Source organism: Oikopleura dioica, chromosome PAR (assembly GCF_907165135.1).
Source record: "Oikopleura dioica chromosome PAR, OKI2018_I68_1.0, whole genome shotgun sequence".
In the NCBI taxonomy this organism is placed as follows: Eukaryota; Metazoa; Chordata; class Appendicularia; order Copelata; family Oikopleuridae; genus Oikopleura; species Oikopleura dioica.
Window position 1 is genome coordinate 3,932,107 of NC_137293.1, and position 23,786 is coordinate 3,955,892.

General features: G+C 42.6%; 5 protein-coding genes across 10 annotated transcripts; 2 read left to right on the forward strand and 3 right to left on the reverse strand.

The window, feature by feature from the left end:
- The first annotated feature begins 16 nt into the window (after positions 1-16).
- LOC145704581 (huntingtin-interacting protein 1-like) lies at positions 17-9,903 on the forward strand. 2 transcript variants are annotated; one of them, XM_081782039.1, is made up of 8 exons: positions 1,410-1,626; positions 1,668-1,802; positions 1,845-2,095; positions 2,136-2,250; positions 2,289-2,469; positions 2,513-2,534; positions 9,029-9,492; positions 9,536-9,903. In XM_081782039.1, the coding sequence occupies exons 1-8, from the start codon at positions 1,551-1,553 to the stop codon at positions 9,675-9,677; spliced, it is 1,386 nt and encodes a 461-aa protein (XP_081638165.1). In that variant the 5' UTR covers positions 1,410-1,550; the 3' UTR covers positions 9,678-9,903. The 2 variants fall into 2 exon arrangements, 1 of the variants encoding a protein (XP_081638165.1); XR_014134473.1 differs by lacking the exons at positions 1,845-2,095; positions 2,136-2,250; positions 2,289-2,469; ... (1 more) ...; positions 9,029-9,492; positions 9,536-9,903 and adding exons at positions 17-200; positions 243-585; positions 628-884; positions 942-1,062 and having other exon boundaries at positions 1,103-1,626.
- A 4-nt stretch (positions 9,904-9,907) lies between these two features.
- On the reverse strand, positions 9,908-12,927 carry LOC145704582 (uncharacterized). Its single transcript, XM_081782040.1, has 11 exons — positions 12,724-12,927; positions 12,412-12,570; positions 12,256-12,366; positions 11,975-12,172; positions 11,656-11,782; positions 11,386-11,429; positions 11,251-11,326; positions 10,893-11,182; positions 10,408-10,715; positions 10,213-10,370; positions 9,908-10,169 (listed from the first exon to the last, which is right to left on the reverse strand). The coding sequence occupies exons 1-11, from the start codon at positions 12,913-12,915 to the stop codon at positions 9,937-9,939; spliced, it is 1,896 nt and encodes a 631-aa protein (XP_081638166.1). The 5' UTR covers positions 12,916-12,927; the 3' UTR covers positions 9,908-9,936.
- A 440-nt stretch (positions 12,928-13,367) lies between these two features.
- On the forward strand, positions 13,368-16,721 carry LOC145703246 (uncharacterized). Of its 2 annotated transcripts, none has more exons than XM_081780583.1 (5): positions 13,368-13,475; positions 14,928-15,002; positions 15,047-15,216; positions 15,896-16,149; positions 16,187-16,721. In XM_081780583.1, the coding sequence occupies exons 2-5, from the start codon at positions 14,933-14,935 to the stop codon at positions 16,257-16,259; spliced, it is 567 nt and encodes a 188-aa protein (XP_081636709.1). In that variant the 5' UTR covers positions 13,368-13,475; positions 14,928-14,932; the 3' UTR covers positions 16,260-16,721. The 2 variants fall into 2 exon arrangements, with proteins under 2 accessions (XP_081636709.1, XP_081636708.1); XM_081780582.1 differs by lacking the exon at positions 13,368-13,475 and adding an exon at positions 14,148-14,292.
- Positions 16,434-17,496, reverse strand: LOC145703248 (uncharacterized). Its single transcript, XM_081780584.1, has 3 exons — positions 17,255-17,496; positions 16,942-17,185; positions 16,434-16,799 (listed from the first exon to the last, which is right to left on the reverse strand). Exons 2-3 carry the CDS (start codon positions 17,161-17,163, stop codon positions 16,713-16,715), a joined length of 309 nt encoding a protein of 102 aa, XP_081636710.1. The 5' UTR covers positions 17,164-17,185; positions 17,255-17,496; the 3' UTR covers positions 16,434-16,712.
- Positions 17,497-18,202: 706 nt separating this feature from the next.
- LOC145703795 (uncharacterized) lies at positions 18,203-23,182 on the reverse strand. Of its 4 annotated transcripts, none has more exons than XM_081781185.1 (7): positions 23,108-23,182; positions 22,931-22,990; positions 18,826-18,900; positions 18,706-18,777; positions 18,483-18,655; positions 18,376-18,438; positions 18,203-18,334 (listed from the first exon to the last, which is right to left on the reverse strand). In XM_081781185.1, exons 1-7 carry the CDS (start codon positions 23,152-23,154, stop codon positions 18,216-18,218), a joined length of 609 nt encoding a protein of 202 aa, XP_081637311.1. In that variant the 5' UTR covers positions 23,155-23,182; the 3' UTR covers positions 18,203-18,215. The 4 variants fall into 4 exon arrangements, with proteins under 4 accessions (XP_081637311.1, XP_081637310.1, XP_081637308.1 ...); XM_081781184.1 differs by lacking the exons at positions 18,706-18,777; positions 18,826-18,900 and adding exons at positions 22,691-22,762; positions 22,811-22,885; XM_081781182.1 differs by lacking the exons at positions 22,931-22,990; positions 23,108-23,182 and adding exons at positions 18,946-19,005; positions 19,108-19,176.
- Positions 23,183-23,786: the final 604 nt, after the last annotated feature.

Sequence of the window (23,786 nt, forward strand, 5' to 3'; positions counted from 1 at the left end):
TCTTCTTATTAGTTCAGAATCGGACGAGAAAACTCGGCGATAGAGAATCAGTATCAATCTTGTCGAGAAAAAAAGGCTTCAGAATTACCATGTCTATCAGACATACAGTCAGTAATGTTCTCAACCGGGGCAGAACGCCGATTTCTGAGCTTCAGCCGAATCGGGAAGAAATCGTCCATCGAATGTACACAACCCTACAGGTCAGAGAATATGAAGAGGGTTGGATAGAGCTGAATTTATAGAAATCATGCAGCAAGTCAGATGAGCCGCCAAAAGAAAAGCATATACGAAATGCGATCGTACAAACTCACGAAGCTCGTTCCAGCGCTCTCTTTTGGCAACTAGCGGCGAAGCTTCCACTCGCTGTCAATGCCCACTCGTGCTGGAAATTTTCCTATCTTTTGCACAAGCTCCTACGCGAGGGCCACCACTCAATCTTCAGACAATCACAGGCGTATTTGGCGAAGCTCGAAGAGTTGTCAAGATATTGGAGTCATATTCAAGGATACGGGCCGTTGATTCTATCTTATATGAAGCTTTTGATACTGAAGATTGAATTTCACAACAAATATGAATTCCTCCCAGGTTTCTCTTTCCCTTGTTTCCTTCGTCGACATGAAAATTAAGGCTCCCTGAACCCTCCATCAAATATAAAAGAAAAAGTTGGTGTCGAGCCTGATGCTCAATTTTGCTTTGTTCTTGATGCCCTGGACTACCTTGAGAAGCTTATGGAAACTCAAAAGGCCATCTTTCGAACGATGGATAGAAGCAAGAACTCCACCTCGAGCGCGTCTGGCCACAACCGACTTTGCGCGTGTATTCCGATAATCGCCGATTCTGAACAGCTGTACTCGTTTTGCGTGAAATTTTTATCACTTCTTCATAGGATAGGATTCAAGCCTTGAATAGTTTTTTCGTGCCGAAATTTAGGATCCCAGAAAAGCCAATTACCTTCTGAGCCACTTTCCGGATTCCGCACTCGCTTTCTTCAGATTTACAACGATCTCAAAGCTTTTTACGAACAATGTGTCACTATTTTGTACATTCGCCAGCTTATACAAGGTAAACTCATATTTACGAACCTTGAAAATGATCCATTTAGTACCTATGCTCCCCTCATCAGCCCCAGATTTCCATTCCAATATTCCCGAAGTAAACGATGCCCATCAAACCCTCCGCAGAGCGAATCAGATCGAGGAACGACCTCCCAGTCCAGAACCTTCAACGACAGAATCGCTCATCGACATTGACGAAAATCATGGTTTTTCGCAGATTCAAGATGATCAATTTCAAATCTACGCGCAGCTAGAAAAGGCACAAGAGGAAGTCTCAAGACTGCAGACAGACCTAACCAACACGAAAAAGGAACAAACTATCGAAGTCACAAAACTACTTGAATACATTTCTCAACTAGAGCGCGAAAAACTTGAAGCTGAAACATCGAAGCTATCGTTGGAAACAAATCAAGCCACGGTCAACTCCCTCAAGACAGAAAACCAAGAGCTCACAAAGAAAAAGTAGCTGTAGAAAACGCTTTTCAGCAATTAAAAATGAAGCACATGAAGCTTGTTCAAATGCATGCTGATCATTTGAGAACCACTGCGTCTATCAAAGGAGAGCTCGAATGTAAGAAAATTAATCCTTCTTGATTTCATCATCGTTTTTAGCGCACGAAAGTAACAAGAAACGAATCAATTCCCATCTCCACGGCATGTTCGAATTTCTCCGTCTCCAGATAATGAAAGAAATCCAGTCAGAAAAAGCCCTTCTGGGAACTCGCTCAGCACAAGATCGTGGAAAAGGTCTGATCCCCTTTTTACCACCTTTTTAGATCTGCTTTTTAGAATACGCACTCAAACTTGAATCAATTGAGCAGCAGCCCGAAACGGCTTTTTATAATTTAACCTATGTCTGCTTGACAGCCGTGCAAATCTGCTCCGAGACGTCGAACATAGATGGCAATATGCTCGACTCGACGCAGGAGCTATTGAATAATGTCGAAGAAGTGCTGGAAGAGTCTAAAAACAATCCAAAAGCGCTGAACTTGGATAAGATAAAGGCTTCCCTGCAGTCTGTGATGGAAAATCTGCGAAAAGTGAGAAATACTTTTTGTTCTCGATTTAACTTTTTTCAAGCTGAACGAAGATACGATCAACGAGGAGCAGCTCGGATCTGCCCTGGCTGCGGAACTTGATGAAGCCGCTAAACTCGTCGAAGAATCCGCAGCTAGAATTGCCACTCTTCTCAAAGGTTAGTTTCTCTCTTCAACTAAAACGAACCGCCTTTAGATGCGCGGGAAAGAATGACTGGAACAGAACTAGCTGTTCACGAAGCCATCCTCGATTCTTGCACCACCCTCATGGATTTCATCAAACAGCTGATTATTACGAGCAACAAATTGCAACAAGAAATCGTGGAGTCAGGCCGCGGAGCCGGTTCGGCGCAAGATTTTTACTGCAGAAATTCCAGGTTTAATTTTCGTCCTTCTCAAATCATCTAACATTTTGCCTAGATGGACTGAGGGATTGCTGAGTGCATTATTGGGATCTTAGATTCGTTAGACTCCCTCGTCCCCTAAGGTCACTTGCTTATCTAGATCGAGCTTTGCTCGGTCGCCGCCGTGTATTTCTCTTCATTCGGTAATTCACGCAGTTCGTGAATTAACCTCTATTTTACTCCAGCTCGAAATACAGACGTCAAAGATACTTTACTCGTTTTCTTCACTCGTCCAGATATAGAGAGCAGGCAAACTACGCTAGAAGTGGGAGATTCAGCAGAAGCTAGGATCCCTTCAGTGGTATCAGAGTAGTCCCGTTGGAGAAAAGGTAAATTTTCCGCCATCGACAACCGAAGTTTCGCAACTTGGACGCTGATTGGCCGTCAGCGGAGTCGAGGGGAACCGAATCACCAACCGCCACCGCGCCGCCGGAGAAACTCCACTCAGAGAATTTTCCGCGCCGCACCACACCAACACCACCCCGAGCGAGCGCCACCACACGAGCGCCACCACGACCCACGCGCCGAAAGTCGCGCCCACGCAACCACGCACGCACGCCGGGGAAAACCTAAAATACTGAGAAAAACATAATTCTTTCGCCACTTTTCACCAAAAATCGAGAGAAGTTTACGAAGAATCGACCCTTGGACCAGACCTTGAAATTTCGACAATCGCTGGACAGAGAAATCGTCGGGCGTTTGCGCAAAAGGCACCTCAGCTCATCATATTGCGACTTTTAGTCGCAGTATTTTCTGAGGGCCTGAAAGGTAATCCAAGGCCCATAAACCCTTACTGCCGATATATTTCGAGCTATGGCGGCGAACAAATCACTGCTAGAAACCGTCACCGAAATAAGAAGCATAAACGATCGAGTAAACTACCTCGAAGAACAAGTGCGAAATGACGAATCACTAAAGCCAAGCCTAGAGCCCTTGATCACAGAAAGCAGAGTAAAATTAGAACAGCTCAGTACAACGCTTCTTACCTGCGAGCTCGATCAAGGAAAAGACTCTACGAATGCGACAATGAGAGAAGAAGCATGGGTGGCCACTACCTGGTCTCGTCACGTCCAAGACTTGCCGAAGCTGGACGCCGCATGCAACACATCTTTCAACACCTTCTTGGGCAGAGCCGACATTTATCACCGCGCCTACGTCCGCGACAGACCTTCACGTGAACAGCCTTTCATCGCAGCAGTGTACAGCCACTTCGACTTGAACATCGAACGCTCACTTGGAACCGAATTTCTGAATTGTCAAGACTGGAAATCGGCCAAGGCGCTGCTAGAGAAATCATTCGCCGCGAAGAGTCACTACTTACTGAAGCTAAGCGAAGTTTTCGACGTCGAATACGACCATTCGAAGCCGTTTGCACACTACACCGCCAACGTCTTGCAAAAGATGAACGAGGCGAAGCAAGCGACTTTGAACTCTTACCGACAAGAGAAGTCAGCCGACGCCGGGGTCGATGAAATATTTGACATATTCTCGACGATGATGCTGTACTTGAATCTTAGGAAAGAAGAACCAGACGTTTTCAACGCAATCCTTCCAAGCCTATCAAAAGTTTACGATATCAACGAACTCTGCCGTCTCGCCCAATCCACAAGACAGAATCGAGTTGACAGCGCGACCGTCTCCCAGCACTTCAACAGAAATAAGAACAAAAAGAAGAAGAATGCTAAGCGCGCCAGCAACGATTCTAAGGATGGGAAAGACGATAAACAACCAGAATCCAAGAAGATAAATACGACTAAGAACGTTGAAGATTTCCAACCATTCGACGTTCACTTTTACACAGTGAAGAAGAAGCGACCAGGAAAGGCTTATTTCGCTTCGGCTACCATCATTACGGGCTCTAAAAGTTTTGACGTATCGATGGAAGTCGACAGCGGAGCCGAGTCCTCCTGTCTGTCCGCTGCTTACGTTCCCGACGAATTTCTCCAGATGCTGAAGCCCTGTCCCTTCAAGGTCACCGGTTTCAGCCCAAATATTCCCGCCGAGCAGCCGATGGGTATCCTTCCCTGCCGCTTATCATTCAATGGTGGCCCTGCATTCTCCCTGAATCTCACCATTATGCCAGGCAGTAAATACCCAAGTCTACTGGGCCGCGATATACTAGAGAATGCGATGACGGACAGCTTCACAGTCGACAATAAGAATCGTACTCTCTCATTTTGCTACAACGAAGCCTTCACACAAACTGAGACTCAAGTGGTGAAGCTGGACGGAGTGAAGCGGACCAAAATCAAGAAATACTTGACTACTAGATCAGCGGTCAAGGATAGCGATCGATCCCGCACTCAACCGCCACCAAAAGTCCCAAAGCTGGACGCACCTAACAAGAACGCAGCCAGGTGCCCCATTCAGCTAGCGAAGCAAAAACTCGGAATTACCCTACCAGCAAACGCCGACCCGGGGCAAAAGAAGGTGGTCGCCGAGCTGTGTTTGGAATTCGACGACAGATTCGGCTGCGACGGTCAAAAAATGGGTGAATTCCCGTTCGAGATCGAAATCCCGACTGATGGTACGAGTCGAAACATCAGTCAACACCCGATTCCGCAAGCTTTTCATGGTCAGGTCAGCGATCACATCTCCGAACTGCTCGAAACGAAAATAATAGAAGAGATCAAAGACCAGAAAGGGTTTAACAGCCCGGTATTGCCTATTCCTAAGAAATCTGGGGAAATGCGCTTCTGCATCAACTACAAAAACAGCCTGAACAAATGCCTCTCCGACAAATCCGACCCTTACCATCTCCCAAGCATGGAGGATACGATTGCGAACATTGGACCGGGCAATAAGTTTTTCGCCACAGTTGATCTACGAAGTGGATATTGGCAGTGCCCTGTAAAGAAAAGCGACAGGTACAAGACTTCCTTCCAGTGGGGTGGGAAATCTTACGCCTTCTGCAGACTACCATTCGGTTATCGATGCTCGGGGAATATATTCTCGCGCGTCGTAAACACAATTCTCGACTCAAGCCCCACCAGGAAAAAGATGCTTTCTTATATCGATGACATAGTGTGTTTTGGGAAGACTTTCAGCTGCTATTACAACACTCTCCGAAACCTATTCATCGCGCTCCGCAAGTTTAACGCTAAACTCAAGGGCGAAAAGTGCTCTTTCCTACAATCCGAAGCTCACTTTTTGGGCCGAATCATCAACGAAGATGGAATCAAACCGGACCCTGCGCAAGTCTCCGCTCTTCGTCAGATGAAACCCCCACGCTCCCAAAAGGAGTTAGCTTCATTAATCGGGTCATTGAATTGGATCCGAGGTTTTCTAGAAACGAAAATGGGCGAAGCTATTTCATCCGGTTGCTTCTCGAGCAGAATGAAGCCCATAAACGATGTTCGAAATTCGGCGAACGAAACAAATTGTTTCAAGTGGACCAAAGAAGCGGATTTGGCGCTCAAGGAAATTCAACGACGACTCTCCGAGACTCCAGTCATAAGTTTTCCTAACTTTGACGAGTCTTTTCATCTCTACACAGACGCGAGCCTGTACGCAGCGGGTGGCGTCCTGCTACAAGAGTATGGCGGGAGAGTGCACCTAGTAAGCGCGATTTCCCACACCTTCAACAAAGCTGAAAGAAAATGGAACACTTCAGAAAAGGAAATGTTTAGCATTGTCTGGTGCTGCGAGCGACTGGAAAAGCTCCTGAAAGGTAGATTCTTTCAGATTCACACAGACCACCGATCTTTGATCTTCCTACACAAAAAGAAGTTCAAGAATTCTAAAATAAGCCGATGGCAAAGCCGATTGGAAGAATTCGATTTTCACATTGTCTACATCAAGGGATCAGAAAATCAATTCGCCGACTTTATGAGCCGCAGACCTGGCGAGGACGACAAATCACTTGGATACGACTCTGAGTTTCCCGTTGGTCGCGAGTACGAAATCGACAAGAATTCACCAGTACGTGTCTTCGTCCCTTTCTGGAACGAAAATCAGTTTCCGGAGAAAATCACTTTATCAGAGGTGAAGATACATAAGGTAAACGTCAAGGCTATCGCGGCGCCAATGGAGATTCCGTTGGTGTCAGCGAATTATAATAACATTCTGGACTATCAAAGGGAGGACTCTGCTCTGAGTGCAATCATCACTTTTCTGGAATCTGGTAAGGAGCCACTGGACATAAAATCGCTGGTGAAGGACTCCGACCACCGACAATCGTCTCTACTCAAGATGGAAAAAGCTCTGTTCCTGGATAACACTACCGGGTGCTTGATGTGTCAATTCAAATCTGGCGCGCGGGCGGTGGTACCGGAAGCGGTAAAAAGTCACTTTCTCTTTCTAGCTCACGACTTGTCCGGTCATCTGGGCGAGCCGCGGACTTTAGAGCGATTAGAGGACGTTTGGTGGCCTTCATTTCAAGACGATGTTTCTAACTACGTCCACAGCTGCGTCCCTTGCCTACGCAGAAAAGGATCTGCTGGAACTCGTACCAAACCGCCACTTGGAACCCTTCGTCGTGGAAAAACAGCTGGCGAATCGATTCAGATCGATTTCGCTTGTATGCCTCCCGCTGGCGGATTCAAGTATTATTTGGTGGTGGCGGACACTTTCTCTCGCTACACTTGGTGCATTCCGACGCGGTCCGACACTGCTATCTGCGCTGCAAAAGCGCTCATCTACAAGGTCTTCCTTCCCATGGATTTCTTGCCGAAACATCTACACAGTGACAGAGGTACCCACTTCTGCGCAAGCGTGATTGACGAAATGTGTAAGCTTAACCAGATAAAACATACAATAAGTACCGCATTTCACCCTCAATCAAACGCTTTCGCAGAAAGAGCGAATCGGACTATCAAAAACAGTCTATTCTGCATGGTCAACTCATCTTCCGGTCGAAAAACTTGGGCCGACTGCGTTCCCCACGTGATGCGCGCGCTCAATAGTGTGAAAAACAAAAGCACGAAAATTTCACCGCGAGAAGTTTGGTTTGGCCGAAAAAGTACTTTCACCCACTCTACTGGCGCAGAAATGACAGCGGAAACACCTCAGGTGTTTGGTCTCAATGTGGGAGCTTTAGCGAAATCGGCGGAAGCCATTGTGAAAACTGCGATGGAAGCTGCTGACCGAGCCATGGAGCACAGGCTGAAAAACGAGCCTAAGCCGAGACCAATCCCCGCTGGCGCTGTCGTGTACATTAAGCGAGAAAACCTGACCGACGCTAAAAGCAAGAAGGAACGCTGGGTAGGTCCCCTGAAAGCCGTTTCGAGCAACGACTGGGTCGTCATGGTCGAAGATAAAAAAGGACAACGTGATTTCATCCATCGAGAACACGTGGTTCACGCCGCAGAACGAAATCACGACTTACGCTGGATTGATTACTACGAGGCCGAGTACGTATTCCCACATTTAACCGAAATCGTTAAGTCGAAAGTCCCACAAAAATCGCCTGTTCCTACTTCCAAACCGATGGAAAAGTCCGGGTCGAAGTCGCATGGGGGGAGGAAATCTTCTCAGGTCGCGTCGACTCCGATGGTTGCTATGGAAAAACCGCCAAGATCATCTCTATCACCTATTTTGGAAAGTAGACGCCGATTGGACATGGAAAATCTGGGAGATACAACCGCTACATCTATTTTGGACTCGTCGGTAGCTCCAGCCGAGCCGTCAGATCGCTGGTACTCTGGTGGTACTCTTTATGAAACTGCCGAGGACATGTCAGCTGATGCTACAGTGATTTCGGAGGTTGCTGCGCCCGACAATAGCCATATGTCAGTCGATAAACATAATTCAACAGTAGTTGAGGGCTCAGCAACTGAAAACAGCAAGAAAAGAACCCGTCCAAAGTCTTCACCAGATCGTCAATACTCAGCCGGCGCCGATCCGAATGCGACTTTAACCGAAGTTGGAGCAGCTCATCTCCCGAAACATACAAAACGAGCACACCGTGAAACGAGGCCCGTCGAACCTCTAAACATCGGCACAAACTCGGGTCAGTCATACGACTAAGCGCAAGTACTGCCCCACTCAGGTCCCCTATTCATCGACCGGGGCCTGAAAAGGTACGGAAATTATCACAGTTTACCGTCGCCGACGTATTTTGAGTTCTTCTACATGTGCAGCTACTCCTTCATGTCATCACCGCTCGGACATCACGAAAACTTCGCATCTGATTCAAGCTTTTTCCCAAAAAAGGGTTTTTTAACGCGAATCAGACTGCCTCGACGTTTCGAACCTGCCATGTTACTCATCTTACGCTTATACTCCTGCAAAAATCACACACTTTGGCCTTAGAGGACGTTTCAGTCTCATGGGGGGTATTGGGATCTTAGATTCGTTAGACTCCCTCGTCCCCTAAGGTCACTTGCTTATCTAGATCGAGCTTTGCTCGGTCGCCGCCGTGTATTTCTCTTCATTCGGTAATTCACGCAGTTCGTGAATTAACCTCTATTTTACTCCAGCTCGAAATACAGACGTCAAAGATACTTTACTCGTTTTCTTCACTCGTCCAGATATAGAGAGCAGGCAAACTACGCTAGAAGTGGGAGATTCAGCAGAAGCTAGGATCCCTTCAGCATCAAAAGCCGTTGGTCTTCGAGCACAAACACTTACTGATCTCGCTGATCTTTGTGTGAAAGGACAAGGGAACTTCGATGAATTGATCGTTGCATCGAGAGAAATCACCGCTTCAACAGCTCAACTTATGGCCGCGTCCCGCGTCAAAGCTTCCCGAGGAGAAAACCTTTCAAAACTGGAAGTCCTCAGCAAGCAAGTCAACAAAGCTGCTGGCCAAGTTGTCGGCGCATCGCAGTCGGGCAAGACTTCAACCGAAAACTCATCGTCAGAAAATGTTGACTTCTCAAAACTCAGCTACACTCAAGCGAAAAAGATCGAAATGGACACGCAAGTTAAAATTCTTGATCTTGAGTATCAGCTCGAGCGAGAAAGGGCGAAAATACGAGAGATTCGAAAATCAGCATACAACGAGTCTAATCCTAAAAATCCAGTGGCTACGAAAATCAATACTGCTCCAGAAAAGTAAAACAATCTCTTCTTTTTCATCTACTAATAATCTTTTCAGAGCACAAGAAGACAACCTCCGAGAATTGGCTTCAGTGCTCAATTCGGCCCCCTCCCCTCCTTCTCTCATCGACCTCGATCTGAACCCTGGCTCATCAACCCCAAGTCAACCAGTTGCAGCCCCACGGAAATCGTTAATCTAAAGATAAACCAAACTTATTCATTCTCACTCGCTTTTTCTCCCGTAAAACCCAACGAATCAAAGAAATACACATGTCCCTTTTATCCTTCAAAGAACACTTTATATCATTTCACTTAAAAAATTCATTCATTCTGAGCTTTTATTCCTCTTTCTTTCTATCTCATGCACGTTCTACTTATCTATTTACCTGAAAAAGAAAACTGCTAGAATACACTTCAAACAAAATTCATTCCCATCAAAAAACGTCTTTTATTGTCTTCTTACATGTAATCAGAAATGTAAGCAACAAGAGCAGATTGGAATCCAGCGTTGTAGTCCGTAGCAACTTCATTGGCGACATAGTCGTTTCGGTCATCAACATAGTTGTCCCATTGGTCAGGGCCGCCGACGAGAGCACCGTAGAGGACCATCGGGTTTGGACCGGGGTTGCCAGCGCCGTTGTTGCAATCTTGAGGGACTGGTGGGCAGGAGCTTGACCGATGATGTGGCCGCTCTAGAATCAGGTGACACTGACGGCGGAGAGTTAACCGGACTACCTGGTGGGTTGTTTCCGAATCCAACGACGAAGGATCGTCCCGAATCGCCAAGCATGTAATCAATCTGTCCCTTTCCAAACGCCAAATTAGCACGGCCATCGGAGAATCGAGCAACCTTATTTGTGTGCATCAGCAAGAAAGCAACGTTGGCAGCGTATCTGAATTTCGTTCAAGAAGTAATTATGAAAAAATTACCGGTTGGAACCCCATTGAGATAGCCAAACAAGGCCCTTTGGTGTTTTTGTTGCTTGGTTCTTGATGTAGTTGGCGAAGACGTTGAAATCGTTGATGAATTTTGAGTTCGAGGTTAACTGCGCGAGGAGCAGAGCGGTTCCAGCAGTCTTGTCATCCCAGGAGAACATGTTTCCAAGGCCGGATGTGTAAAATTCATTCGCCTTGGCAAGGTAAGACTCATCTCCTGTAGCGCGGTAGAGCCAAGCAGCGCCCCATGCAAGCTCATCGTTGTAGCCGCCCCAGCTGTTGTAAAAGTCGCCAGCTTTCGTCTAGTTTTACAAAAATAACATTGATTGATAGTGAACCATTGATAGGTTCATTTCATTGTTTTAACCGCACACAACCGGCAATAAATCGATTTACTCATCTCGACGTCCAGTCGCGTGGGTTTAACGAGGACTTTGTCTAGGAGGTCAAGCCATTACGATTACTTTTGTTTGAAAAACGTATCCTGGAATACAGTCAGAGTATTTTCCCCTGTGGTTGTAGGCAAAATCATAAAGTTCCTTTGCATGCGAAAGGCATTCATTAGCAAAAGCGCTATCAATATCCTTGAAGATCATGTAGCCAGTCGCAAGAGCAGCGGCAGTCTCGCCAACCAAGTCAGAACCGGGGCAGTTGCGGGTCACTTTGAAAGCAGGTCGATTCATGGTCATATCTTCGGGTCGTCCCCAGAACCCATGGTCGGCGTGGCCATCACCGACTTGTCCGTAGAATTCATTGGGGCCTTGACGAGGTTGAATAAGTCTAAGTGTCTGTTGACAAATCAATCAAAGAATCTTTCAACCGATGTTCCTGTATGAGCCCGGATAAAGAACTCCAGTGGCCATCGAAGCATATTTAATGCATTAATGTACTCTCCTGCATGCTCATACTCAGCCTATGAAAAATTAAAAAGCCATGAAGATTACAAACTTGGCTGTAAATGATTGGTTTTACCTTGTAATCGATCATTCCCCAACCAAGAAGGGTCGTTGTAAAAGCTTTTGAGGGATTTCATTTTCCCGCATTCATCAATGCTTAAAATGCTGATTTTATTCAGCCTTATTGTCAATTTGAATTGAGATTATCTGACTGCGCGCCTCACAGACAGAGCTACAGGTTGAGAAGCAGCTAAGACGCAAAGGTTAATTTGGTTCATCCCTAAACTCGTCAAAAAAGGACGAGCAGTCGGGGAGCCTCTTTCCCATAATTTGAGATCCCCTCTGCCCATGGGAAAGCCGAATTTTACGTGATCACCAGCGTCAAACCAGCCTCCATCAAGATTGTGTCCCACGTCGCATCCATCCTTCATGCCGGAGTCTCCTCGCCACAATACTCGATTGAAAGGCGAGTTCTGAATAGTCATCAAAAATGAAAAAAAAAATGATTACGGTGGCGCTCAGCGCTGAGGTTAGAAAATTCTATTCATGTAAATTGGATAAGTACCAAAGCGATTCAATTCCCAACAAGTTCTTCATTTCTTTTTTTAAAAATATCGATTTGCGTCAATGAATTCCAAGCTCATATTTTGAGAAAGAGATTTTACCTTTCCGCATCGCTGAGCTTCGTAAAAGAGGATCGACTTGTGAAGGACTTCATTGATATCATATTTGCCATAGCTGCCCTTTTTGAAATCGACGATTGACTGTTCCGGACCACCTCGCACGCCAGACGGTCCGCCACACAAAGAGTTTGGCTTGGTTGTGGTTACTTCACCTGGGTCTGGTGTCACATCGGGTCCGCCCTAGACATTTTGGTTTAATCAACTTTCGCCTTGGGTTCTCTCCTTGGGTTCGAAAATCGAAATAGACATGTCTCATGCTTTACCGTTGTCGTCGTTCGAGTTGTTCTGGTTGTTCCTTGAGTAGTTGTGGTTCCTCCACCTCCGTTGTTGACACCATCTGGAGAGCAGAACTCGCTCTTCCAGATTTCACCGATCTTAAATTCGTCTTTCTATGAGAAGCCTTAGTTTTTGATTTTCACCTCGTAATCTTCCCACTGTCGCCCCTGAAATTTGAATTCGAAATGAGTGTTGGCATTGAGATGCGCATCCCAAGACTTGGGGGTAAAACGCCAGATCGTAGAGTCCGAATCGACAGGTGCGGCATCCGCATCCCAAACATTCACGCCAACGACAGAGTGCTAAAAGTCAATCAATAATACAGTGACTATTGATGAGCGCGTTCGGAGTTGCCCTTGTTTGCCGGACAAGGAGATCCTTGTCTAATTCTGAAAGGTGCTCTCTTCGCGGAACTGCCCAGCATTATTAATGACCAAGGAGAGAGACAGACGTACCTTAAAATGGACAGTGACATCCCAGGAATCTATGTCATGGTCTGGTAGATGAAGGGTCAAAAACGATTCGAACATCTGATTCTTTCCATCGCCAGCATCAGTCCACCAGTTGTGGACCATGCGGTAGTCAGAATCTCCCCGGCAATCTGCCAGGGCACATCCAAAAAAGGGTAGCAATGCTTGAAACCTCATTTTTTAACGGGCCTTGGCCTCTGTGTGAGCTGGTAGTTGACGAACTTTCAAGATTAATAGTTGAGCATCTTTCGCATTTCCCATGATAATGTTTGTTTAAACTTCGCTTTTTATGCAGAATAAGTCACAGACAATAATGAATGCTTGTTTTGAGTTCACTTTTCGAAGTCTTCGAAATTCTATATTTTGCAAAAGCGGAAGTTGTAACTGTAATCTGAGTCTTACACGACCGATGATTAACGAGTCGTATGCACGAGAAAACAAAGTTACTTAATAGTCAAGGCCCGAGGGACAGTTCCATTTTGGTCCGAGCTCGGTATAAACGATGTTCGTTTTGACTCTCAACAAGGATTACTATTAACATGGCAAGATTTCTGAGCAACATCCCGAGTGCTGCCGTCCCCCAAGGCGATCGTCGCAAGCTCTTATCTCCCAGAACTCTTGTTTGATTCCGACAAGAACACCCATCTGCTTGTGATTATCAAGAATCAGAGAAAGAAAGAACCCAATACAAGATTGAACTAGAAAGCACCGGCTCCGGAGACCTATTAAAAAAAGAGGTGAGGCACCAGAATTAAGCCCGGAGATCTTTAGTAGAGTTCATCGGGAAAAAACTTGATTAATGAATTTTTATTTGCAAAGCCAGAAAATTATTGAGCCAGAGCACCGTTAAAAATTCAAGATATTTTTATACAAGAATATGGAGTTTCCTCCAGGTAAATTTCCCTTTCAGCTCAATTGAATTGAATGCTAGAGAAGCAGTTAGAAAAATTTGCAACATGAACTGTTCCTCTTGAAATGTCTACTTCCAAAATCCGATTACAGGAACGTCCAATGTGTATCGGATGTTACGGAATACTTAGGGTTTCGTTTTGTCTACGAACAATTGTTCAACTCATTATTCAAAATCCAGAATGATCGTATTTACAACCTCTTAGACTAGCGATAAGAATCGGATAATAATTAAATTGAGATAACTTCGGCTACAGATATAATTTTTTTGAAATTTTGTATCAGATAGTACTTTAGATGTAGTATATTTGATAGATGTCTACTCTTTTTTGAAGTCTTATTTTCCGATATTCCTTCCATCGTTATCATTTCAACAAAGAAATATTCATGGTCATTATTTATTAAAACATGCGTTTTCGCCTTTGCGACACATTTTTTTCTCCTCAGACAGTAGCCAATTTGGGCTGCCGAGTCTGCGGCTTAGGGAGGCGCGCGTGAGCGAACCCAGTTATCATCAACAACCGACAATACTTCTTCTCTTTTCCCCTTCAGCCTGTTTAATTTCAGGAGACCTACCTTTATAGCTCCAATAAAAAGTAACAACAAGGAACGCGCATAGTTAGAAAGAGAAAACTCGTTAAAAAGGTAAAGTTACAAGGAGGAAGATCTGTTTATTGTCACAATAAATTGATCTTCAAACTCAGCCCAAGGGTTTTTGTTTGAATATGTTTAAAATACCGGTAGGTGATGTCTAAAGCCAACATACGAGAGTCAAGCAAGCACTTGCTCACTCAAACAAGTTGTCAAAGAAGAGGTTAAATTTACATTATACGTACTATGCATACTATGCCCATAATAAACAATCGATTAGGAGGATTTGATCGATCCCCTTTTTGCTTCAAAAGAAGGCATTTTCGACAAGAATTTGAATCCTAATACTCAGACAAATTGGGCCCTGAAAATGGGCTTAAATAAAGGGTCAATTGAGGCTTGATTATCCAATTATCTTTTATTCCAGGTATCTTAACCCTCCTGGTTTTTATTACAAGGCGTTCTATCTAGTTTTCATGCAAATTGTCAATTGATCAATGTAAAAGCATCAACACCGGTGTCTATAGTCAGACACCTATTGAAGAGTCTAAGACGTCGCCTTTTTGTTTCATTTTCTCATTGATGCAAATTATTCATGAAGAAGTCGGTTTTCTTCCTGAAAAATACAATGTTTTTCTTATAAGTTCAATTTCCCGCTAGGGTTTTGTGGATTTTGATCGTAATTTAAGAAACGATGTCAAGCTTCGATGAAGACATCTTCCTGGCTATCGAACAAAGAGAATGGACAGTCGAGTGCACATCAAGTAACGCACAGCACCATAACAAAATCTGATAATATCGCATTTAGGCACCAGTGGATTCGTACTTGTCGACTGCTTCTTCAAATCAATTGAAAAAGATCCCATCGAGGAAACGTTTTTCTTCTCCAGCAACAATATGGTCATGTGCGGCGAGAACGCTGACGCCGGCGAGCCTGTGATTGACTACTGTAACAACCTTGCTTATCGACTTGCGACGGTAAGAACGACTATCGCTCTGATACCCTTATTGAAGAATATTTGACCTAGTTTAGTTGCTGTTATCAGCATCGTTTGTTTTTATTGTTATTATGATTATCGTCTCGAATGGGCGAATGACGTTTGAAGTATTTCCAGATAGGTTAATAAAAAGCTTGCCGTTTTTTTCTCATAGCGAAGTCGACTGACAGATTAATCTTCCCAGACTAAGACAAGCAAAAAATGAAGGATTTGAACTCTAGCGGGGGTTCAATTGGGGATGACGTACCTCTTGTCCGTCTATTTTTGCAAAAATAAAAAAAAATGACACAGACAGAAGTTTTTCTTTTATTCAATTATAATTCCTGAACCCAAAGTTTAGGTCCTAAACAATGAGATTTTCTAGACAACACGACTAACCCTTCTGTGATCGTTATTATTATTTATCAATACGATGAAAGCAAGACTTTTATTTTGGCGAAAATCACATAATTTTTCTCTAAAAACATAAAAATGTTTTCCCTTCGAAAAATTAAGCTTTTTGATGGGCATACAAAAAACGGCTCTGACAGAATCAAGATCTATGATAGATCTATCTAAAGAGTCCATTACCTTAGCTCAGGCGTTTACAGGTTCGAAGTTATTCAAGGCCAAAGTTTGGGAAATCGAAGGAAGTACCCTTAAATAATCTTCAAATTTAGCATGTCGACATCCCGATTCGCCAGGGCGAAAATGCCCGAGACATCATCGACATTGCCAAGGACATTAGCTCATTTCTCATGTCAGAGACCATCGAAAACAACGAATGCATCACAGACTGCAGCTACAAATCCAGATTGCTCAAAAGACGAGCGGAAAGCTTCAGTTGGGAGAAGCATAAATATTTTATTGGACTTGGCGTGATTGTGCTTTTTGCAATGCTGCTGATCGGTTTGCTTGTGAAGAAACTACTCAGGTATGAAAATGGAACGAATTTATATCAAAAAATCTAGAAAAAGAAGCCGGGAAATAACACGTGACAACGTTAACTCCAGCCAAGATGACTCCCTGCTTCGAACTGCGTAGAAAAAGGTTAGTTGAGTTGAAACAAAACGCCTTTTCAAGCGTAGTCTTGATCCTCCCCGGCTTTTATTCCGCTACAAAAGTGATGCAATCAGATAGGCTCGTGTTGCCAAAATCCGAAAATCCGGTGATAAAGTGCGGAGATAAGCGGAGGGCTAAGTTGGAGGGACTGGCCGGAGGTTCCTTTTAAAAATTGCTAATTTTGAAAATAAAATTTCAAGTAAATTTTTGAAAGTTTAATTGGTTTGAATTTAATTGATACACTTTCTACTGGAGTTCCCCTTTTTGCGAAATTCAGCCGGTCCCTCTCAAAATATAATTACTATCATTTTCCAGTCCATCAAACCCATGTGTACCTTATCTTTATTAAGCATCAAACTAGAACGATCTCAAACGCTCGAAAGCAGCAGAAAATGAAATGTTGCGCATCCTGGAGAAAACAACAGCGATCAGCAGCTAAATAGAAAATCTTTGCCAATCCTCACGCTTCAAGCTCCCAAATTCCATATGCCCAAGAACAAGAATCCAGGAAGCGATGAAAACCTAAATAAATAAAATGCATCTTTTAGTTCAAGTTTCAGCAATAGTTCAATTCTCTACTGTACAGATAAATTAATTTTTGAAAGAAAAATAAATTTATGAAAGAAAAAAAATTCTTGAAATTTGCGCTAGAAAAAATACTTACAATTGCGATTGAATCGAGGAAGATAAACATGTGATCATCAAGATGCTCCAAGAAGAATTTTGAGAACCAGGAGCCTGTGTCCTTCATGATGTCATGAAAAGTAATGTTCTGAGAGGCAGCGAGAGTGAGTTCTAGCGAGATGATGACGGACAAGAAGGCGATGACGAAAAGGGCGATGTGGTTGAGGACGTAGCGGATGACGATTGTCCGACGAAAGAACATTTTCTTTTCGTCGGGAATTCCCCTGAAATAAATCTTCAATCAATTTTCCTCATTTTTTCTCAATAAATATTGCCTAAAACGATGCCTTTACCTCTGAAGAGCGACGCAAATCGGCGGCACCCTGCTTTTCGAAAATTTTTCCCAGACAATTTGAGCCCCTTTCTTTTCTTTTCGTCTTCTGCTTTCGTCACTTTGCTGATGTAGCTGGAGATCATTTTCAATGTCAAGTCCTTCTCTTTTTCTGATTTTTTACTTATCATCATCTGCACTTATATAAGAGGCGATGATTGAGTTTTATGATAATTACGCCGCGGTTAGTTGGAAGGGTACTGATTGCGATTCGCGATTTGGGACAATCAAAAAAGGAGGAACTGATTTATGACTCGTAAAACATAAACTGATCGAGTGGAGAAGAAATTGGCTTTATGACCGGATTCAAATGACTTCTAAAAAGCCTCGATCAAAGAGAATCCCCGGTTATGTTTCCGCTAAATTCTAGATCATGGGAATTATCTTCTTATTTTTCTCCCATCAACATCTTTTTGTTGACCAAAGCAGGTTCTATGTCAGAGTATCAATATCCGCCAAGAACTACCAGAAGAAGCAGAAGTCGTCGAAGTCGCAAGGTAAGGAGAGAAAAAAATATTTATCGCTTCAAATTTCTAGCATCATTGCTCTCGAGATGAAATTTGCAGCGGAAATCTTCCCCAACTTCAGCACCCAGTAAATCATCTTCGCCATCATTTCAACTTGAGAAATGACGAGCCAGAGGATGATTTTCTCGCTCGCTTTGGTACAGATCATTTTCAAATTCCAGAGAACTTCAAGGCCATCCGTAAGCTCCTTTCTTTCGACATCACTTTCAACTCTTTGAAGTTTTAAGATATGGCTGGCTATTCGGGCTCGCGTCATTTTGGATCATCTGCGCGCCGATTCGAATGGAAGTCTTGACGCTTGATGTTCACACTTTGGCCGTCGTCGCTACTGCTTTGATCGTCATTGTCATGGTTTGAACTTTTCGCTTTTTTAATAAATATTTTTCTCTTTTGTATTTATTCGATGTAAATAAGGTGGAGAATGGAGACAACTGTCAAATCGAACTTTTCAAATTTATATGTCAAATATGTATCGTGTTCCCCATTCCAAAGAAATGAGCTGGACAGCTTCGCATCTGAGATTTTATAAAGAAAAATTGGCGAAAAGGGAGTTTACCTTGCTGATCTGGCTCAAAAGCCATGATTTGGAGGACAAATCTGTATCGTTTTGGCATCATCGCTAAAAGCAAAAACTTGTGATTTGTTTGATTGAAAACTCTTTACCTTTAATTTTTCTGTGAAGAAGATTGTTGAGTCGCAAGAGCGCCTTTGTCTTGTGAAATTCTGGCCAGGTTATTTTCTCAGAGCATTGAAGAACAGTCTCTTCAAGAATCAATTTCATTGAAGCAATGTCGGGCTTGTCGTCTGAGTCCATTTTGTATGTCGGCTCGTAGGTCCTATTTTCAAATTTTGAAATCAAGGAAGAAAATGCGTCAAAAACGCTTACGTTTTGGGCTTTTTTGCGAGTCCAAATCTACCAAAGCCGGGCATAATGCTGCCTCGCCTTGATGTTCCGTAGCTAGAATTTTTGATTTTGTTTGAGGATGATTCTCAAGGTTGAATTTACCTTGAGCTCCCATCATCTGTTCCTGGTACTCTCAGCATGTTCAGCTCTCCTGCAGTATTTCTTCGAAAAGCTTGTCTGTAAGGAGAAGTTAATAACAAGAATCACTCTCCTTTTTCTTACCTCACTGACAACGATAGCTTTTTAAAAGAAACCTTGCCGTCTTCAGTTCTTATTCCATCTCTAAAATCACCTTGAATGTTGGTATTTCCTTCCATTTAAATTTCTCTAGGTCGACTTTGAAAAGTGCAGTGGGTGTTTACAGTAACAAGAAACTGATCTTACTTGAGAAGATTGAGAGCTGGCAAGTTAGTCGAGCTAAAACGTCTCATGGCCGGGAAAATCGAATTTCGAAATTGGTAAATTCCCCCTTTCAGCAAAAATTGACAAGGAACGCGGAGAATGGAAGGGGTAGAGTTTCACCTGCTGCGGGAGAACAATTAAAATGAAAAACAACACAAATAGAATTGATTTTCTTGCAAGTTTCTTTTTTTTTATTCAGACATCAGACAAGAGCTTCGGGTTTGAAAGAAGGGTCAGTTGGAGGTTTTCTTGATTTTTTGAAAGATGACCAGACCACAATGATGAAGATTATGAGCACAAAGATAATTGTTATCATGTATCCATCGAAACCGGGCAGATGAATTTCTAGTGGAGTTGCGCTTTCTATTGAACTAGGGGTTGTCTCTTCCGATTTCAGAAAGATGAACCTAATTTCTTGAATCGTATCTTAAAGCGACGCTGATCAAAAGCTCAGAATCAAATTTATAAACCTTGTGAGTTTGAGTCTTCGTATACATTTTTGAGCTTTTGTGATCCAAAGCGTCTGTCGTAGGTCGAGATATTTTCATTTTCGCAAAGAAGTTTAAGATTTTGGCATTCACTTATTATCGAGTTCTTTGTGCATCCAAATTGCTTAGAATGAATAAGAGTAATGGAACGAGTTGATTCCTACCTGTATAAGAGAGTAGCATGGAAACGCCTTGGAAGTCATTTCTTACTCTAGTAGTTTTCGATTTTAATCTCTTTCTTCGAAAAAAAGAAGATTTTGTGAGATTTTGTTAGAATATTTGCAAGGAAGACAAACACTAACGGCATGGTGTCAAAGAGTTTGACAGCAATACCGTTAAGTTCAAATTTGCGATTTGAAATAAAAATCATTTCGACATGGAATGGTAACCACGAAAAATGATGGATGCAACAATGATGTCTGACAGGCAACAGTCAATCGATGCATACAGGAGAAAATGTATCGTTCTGCTTCTGAGAGTAATTTGTTGAATTATTGAACAACGATAATGTAGGGAAAACGAAAATATTAAGAATAGCGGCGCACTAGTACCCAAAGCCTCATTGGCCGAGTTCATTTTTCTGACAAATATAAAACCATGCTGAAGAGAGTTTTTTCCGGAAGAAATCGAAAAAAGTACGGTTCAGATTTTTATCCGTGTTTTTTTAAGAATTTAAGATCAACAGAAGAAAACAGTGGTACTCACAATGGAAACAGAATAGCGCCAGATGCGATTAATCTTCGATCCATATCTCCAAGAATTGCCAGGAACGAATCAATAAGAAGGTAAAAGATTTATTTAGTTGTATTTGGATGACTTCAGTTGAATACATAGCTGAATTTCTTAGTAAGAAATTCTTTCTTACCCTAACCAACCCTAACCCTAACCCTAACCCTAACCTTATTGTTATTCATTAACCCTTTGGGCGCACGTGGCGTTTTAAAACGCCACGAGGACTTGGCGGGGCATTTCTCTTAAAATTTCTCGACGGATAGATCCTTCCTTTCGTCCTCTTTTTTCGTCACTTTGCTGATGTAGCTGGAGATCATTTTCAAAGCCAAATCCTTCTCTTTTTCTGATTTTTTAATTCTCCTCATTTTTCTACACTTATATAAGAGGCGATGATTGAGTTTTATGATAATTACGCCGCGGCTAGTTGGAAGGGTACTGATTGCGATTCGCGATTTGGGACAATCAAAAAAAGGAGGAACTGATTTATGACTCGTAAAACATAGACTGATCGAGTGGAGAAGAAATTGGCTTTATGACCTCGCGGATTCAAATGACTTCTAAAAGCCTCGATCAAAAAGAAATCCCCGGTTGTCTTTCCGCTAATTCTAGATCATGAGAATTATCTTCTTATTTTTCTCCCATCAACATCTTTGTGTTGACCAAAGCAGGTTCTATCAGGGGTCTGGATTTTGCCCGAAAGTGAAAAGCGAAAGCGAAGCGAAGGCGAAAATTTTTTTTAAAAATTTAGCGAAAGCGAAGCGAAGCGAATTTAAATTTCAAAAGCGAAAGCGAAGCGAAGCGAAAATTTTCTTTCAAAAGCGAAAAAAAGCGAAATTTTTTCATCATTTTTTGGATGAATAAAATTCTTTTTTTCTTTATACTCAGGGCTAAAAAAAGATAAACAAGGTAGATTTTACTCATTCGGAGGTTTAAGAATCCTAGATTTTAGGTGACAGAAGATTTTTGGACTGCTTTCTTCAGCCTTCAACTAAAACATAAATCGGAAAATGACCAAGAATTCCTCTAGGGACTTGACACGGTTAAATACTAGTTATCAAAATGTAGCAGATGAGGTCAATTCTCACAGATGTCGTGTACACTTGTGCTCCTTTCGACTCAAATTGAAACTTCTGCTCATGTTTATGATTTTTCTTAATCCTAGTAGCTGAATATGACTAAAAATGATGGTTTTAGAGGTTTCGAGAAGAAAGCTTTGGATTTATTTGAAAAGATTTTAACATTTTAATTATCAAATTAAAGCTAATCGAAATTTTTTGAAAAGCGAAAGCGAAGCGAAGCGAATTCGCTTCGCCTCGCTTCGCTTCGCTATATGGCGATTTCGCAAAGCGAATCCAGACCCCTGGTTCTATGTCAGAGTATCAATATCCGCCAAGATCTACCAAAAGAAGCAGAAGTCGTGGAAGTCGCAAGGTAGAGAAGAGTGAAAATAATTTGTTTTTGAAATTTAGCATCATTTTTTTCGAGACGAAATTTGCAGCGGAAATCTTCCCCAACTTCAGCGCCCTGTAAATCATCTTCGCCATCATTTCAACTTGCGAAATGACGAGCCAGAGGATGATTTTCTCGCTCGCTTTGGTACCGATCATTTTCAAATTCCAGACAGCTTCAAGGCCATCCGTAAGCTCCTTTCTTTGGACATCACTTTCAACTCTCTTTGAAGTTTTAAGATATGGCTGGCTATTCGGGCTCGCGTCATTTTGGATTATCTGCGCGCCGATTCGAATGGAAGTCTTGACGCTTGATGTTCACACTTTGGCCGTCGTCGCTACTGCTTTGATCGTCATTGTCATAGTTTGAACTTTTCGCTTTTTTAATAAATATTTTTGCTTTTTTCATTTATTCGATGTAAATCAGATGGAGAATCGAGACAACTGTCAAATCGAACTTTTCAAATTTATATGTCAAATATGTATCGTGTTCCCCGTTCCAAAGAAATGAGCTGCACAGCTTCGCATCTAAGTTTTTAATAAAAATAGGTGAAAAGGGAGTTCACCTTGCTGATCTGGCTCAAAAGCCATGACTTGGAGGACAAATCTGTATCGTTTTGGCATCATCGCTACAGGTTAAAACTGGCGATTTATTCGATTGAAAGCTTTTTACCTTTAATTTTTCTGTGGAGAAGATTGTTGAGTCGCAAAAGCGCCTTTGTCTTGTGAAATTCCGGCCAGGTTATTTTCTCAGAGCATTGAAGAACAGTCTCCTCAAGAATCAATTTCATTGAGGCAATGTCTGGCTTGTCATCTGGGTCCATTTTGTATGTCGGCTCGTAGGTCCTGTTTTCAAATGATTTGAAATCAAGGAAGAAAATGCGTCAAAAATCTTACGTTTTGGGCTTTTTTGCGAGTCCAAATCTTCCAAAGCCCGGCATGATGCTGCCTCGCCTTGATGTTCCATAGCTAGAATTTTTGAATTTGATTCAAGATGATTCTTGAGGTTGAATTTACCTAGAGCTCCCATCATCCGTTCCCGGTACTCTCAGCATGTTAAGCTCTCCTGCAGTATTTCTTCGAAAAGCTTGTCTGCAAGGAGAAGTTAATAATATGAATCACTCTTCTTTTTCTTACCTCAATGACAACGATACCTTTTTGAAAGAAACCTTGCCGTCTTCAGTTCTTATTCCATCTCTAAAATCACCTTGAATATTGCTTTTCCCTTCCATTTATATAATCTCTCTAAAGGCCTTCACTTTTGTCTGGTGGGCTACAGTGGAGGTGTTTACAATAACAAGAAACTGATCTTACTTGAGAAGATTGAGAGCTGGCAAGTTAGTAGAGCTAAAACGTCTCATGGCCGGGAAAATCGAATTTCAAAATTGGTAAATTCTCCCGTTCAGCAAAAATTGACAAGGAACGCGAAGAATGGAAGGGGTAGAGTTTCACCTGCTGCGGGAGAACAATTAAAACGAAAAACAACACAAAAACAATTGATTTTCTTGCAAGTTCCTTTTTTTAATTCAGATATCAAACAAGAGCTTCGGGTTTGAGTGAAGGGTCAGTTGGAGGTTTTCGTGATTTTTTGAAAGATGACCAGACGACAATGATGAAGATTATGAGCACGAAGATTATTGTTATCATGTATCCATCGAAACAGGGCAGATGAATTTCTAGTTGAGTTGCGCTTTCTATTGAACTACTGGTAGAAGTGGTCTCTTCCGATTTCAGAAATAAAGTTTATTTACCATATGATTGGGAATCCTCGTAGACATTTTTGAGCTTTTGTGATCCATATCGTCTGTCGTAGGTCGAGATATTTCATTTTCGCAAAGAAGTTTCAGATTTTGGCATTCACTTCTTATCGAGTTCTTTGTACAGCCAAATTGCTAAGAATGGAGATAAGAGTGATGGAACGAATTTATTTCTACCTGTTACCTGTATAAGAGAGTAGCCTGGAAATGCCTTGGAAGTCATCTCTAACTCAAGT

Bases quoted from the DNA above. Each gene is read 5' to 3' on its own strand.
- LOC145704582 (XM_081782040.1), bottom strand. From the start codon at position 12,915: ATGAGGTTTCAAGCATTGCTACCCTTTTTTGGATGTGCCCTGGCAGAT. The intron at 12,173-12,255 runs GTAAAGCATGAG...CAAAATGTCTAG, and splicing joins CAACTCGAACGACGACAACG to GGCGGACCCGATGTGACACC. The intron at 10,716-10,892 runs GTTTTTCAAACA...TTGTAAAACTAG, and splicing joins CTGACTGTATTCCAGGATAC to ACGAAAGCTGGCGACTTTTA.
- LOC145703795 (XM_081781185.1), bottom strand. From the start codon at position 23,154: ATGAGACGTTTTAGCTCTACTAACTTGCCAGCTCTCAATCTTCTCAA. The intron at 18,656-18,705 runs GTAAGCGTTTTT...ATTTGAAAATAG, and splicing joins CTCGCAAAAAAGCCCAAAAC to GACCTACGAGCCGACATACA. The intron at 18,335-18,375 runs GTAAACTCCCTT...ATAAAATCTCAG, and splicing joins TTTTGAGCCAGATCAGCAAG to ATGCGAAGCTGTCCAGCTCA.
- LOC145703246 (XM_081780583.1), top strand. From the start codon at position 14,933: ATGTCAAGCTTCGATGAAGACATCTTCCTGGCTATCGAACAAAGAGAA. The intron at 15,217-15,895 runs GTAAGAACGACT...CTTCAAATTTAG, and splicing joins TTGCTTATCGACTTGCGACG to CATGTCGACATCCCGATTCG. The intron at 16,150-16,186 runs GTATGAAAATGG...CAAAAAATCTAG, and splicing joins CTTGTGAAGAAACTACTCAG to AAAAAGAAGCCGGGAAATAA.
- LOC145703248 (XM_081780584.1), bottom strand. From the start codon at position 17,163: ATGTTCTTTCGTCGGACAATCGTCATCCGCTACGTCCTCAACCACATC. The intron at 16,800-16,941 runs GTAAGTATTTTT...TTATTTATTTAG, and splicing joins TCCTCGATTCAATCGCAATT to GTTTTCATCGCTTCCTGGAT.
- LOC145704581 (XM_081782039.1), top strand. From the start codon at position 1,551: ATGAAGCACATGAAGCTTGTTCAAATGCATGCTGATCATTTGAGAACC. The intron at 2,470-2,512 runs GTTTAATTTTCG...CATTTTGCCTAG, and splicing joins TTTTACTGCAGAAATTCCAG to ATGGACTGAGGGATTGCTGA. The intron at 9,493-9,535 runs GTAAAACAATCT...TAATCTTTTCAG, and splicing joins ATCAATACTGCTCCAGAAAA to AGCACAAGAAGACAACCTCC.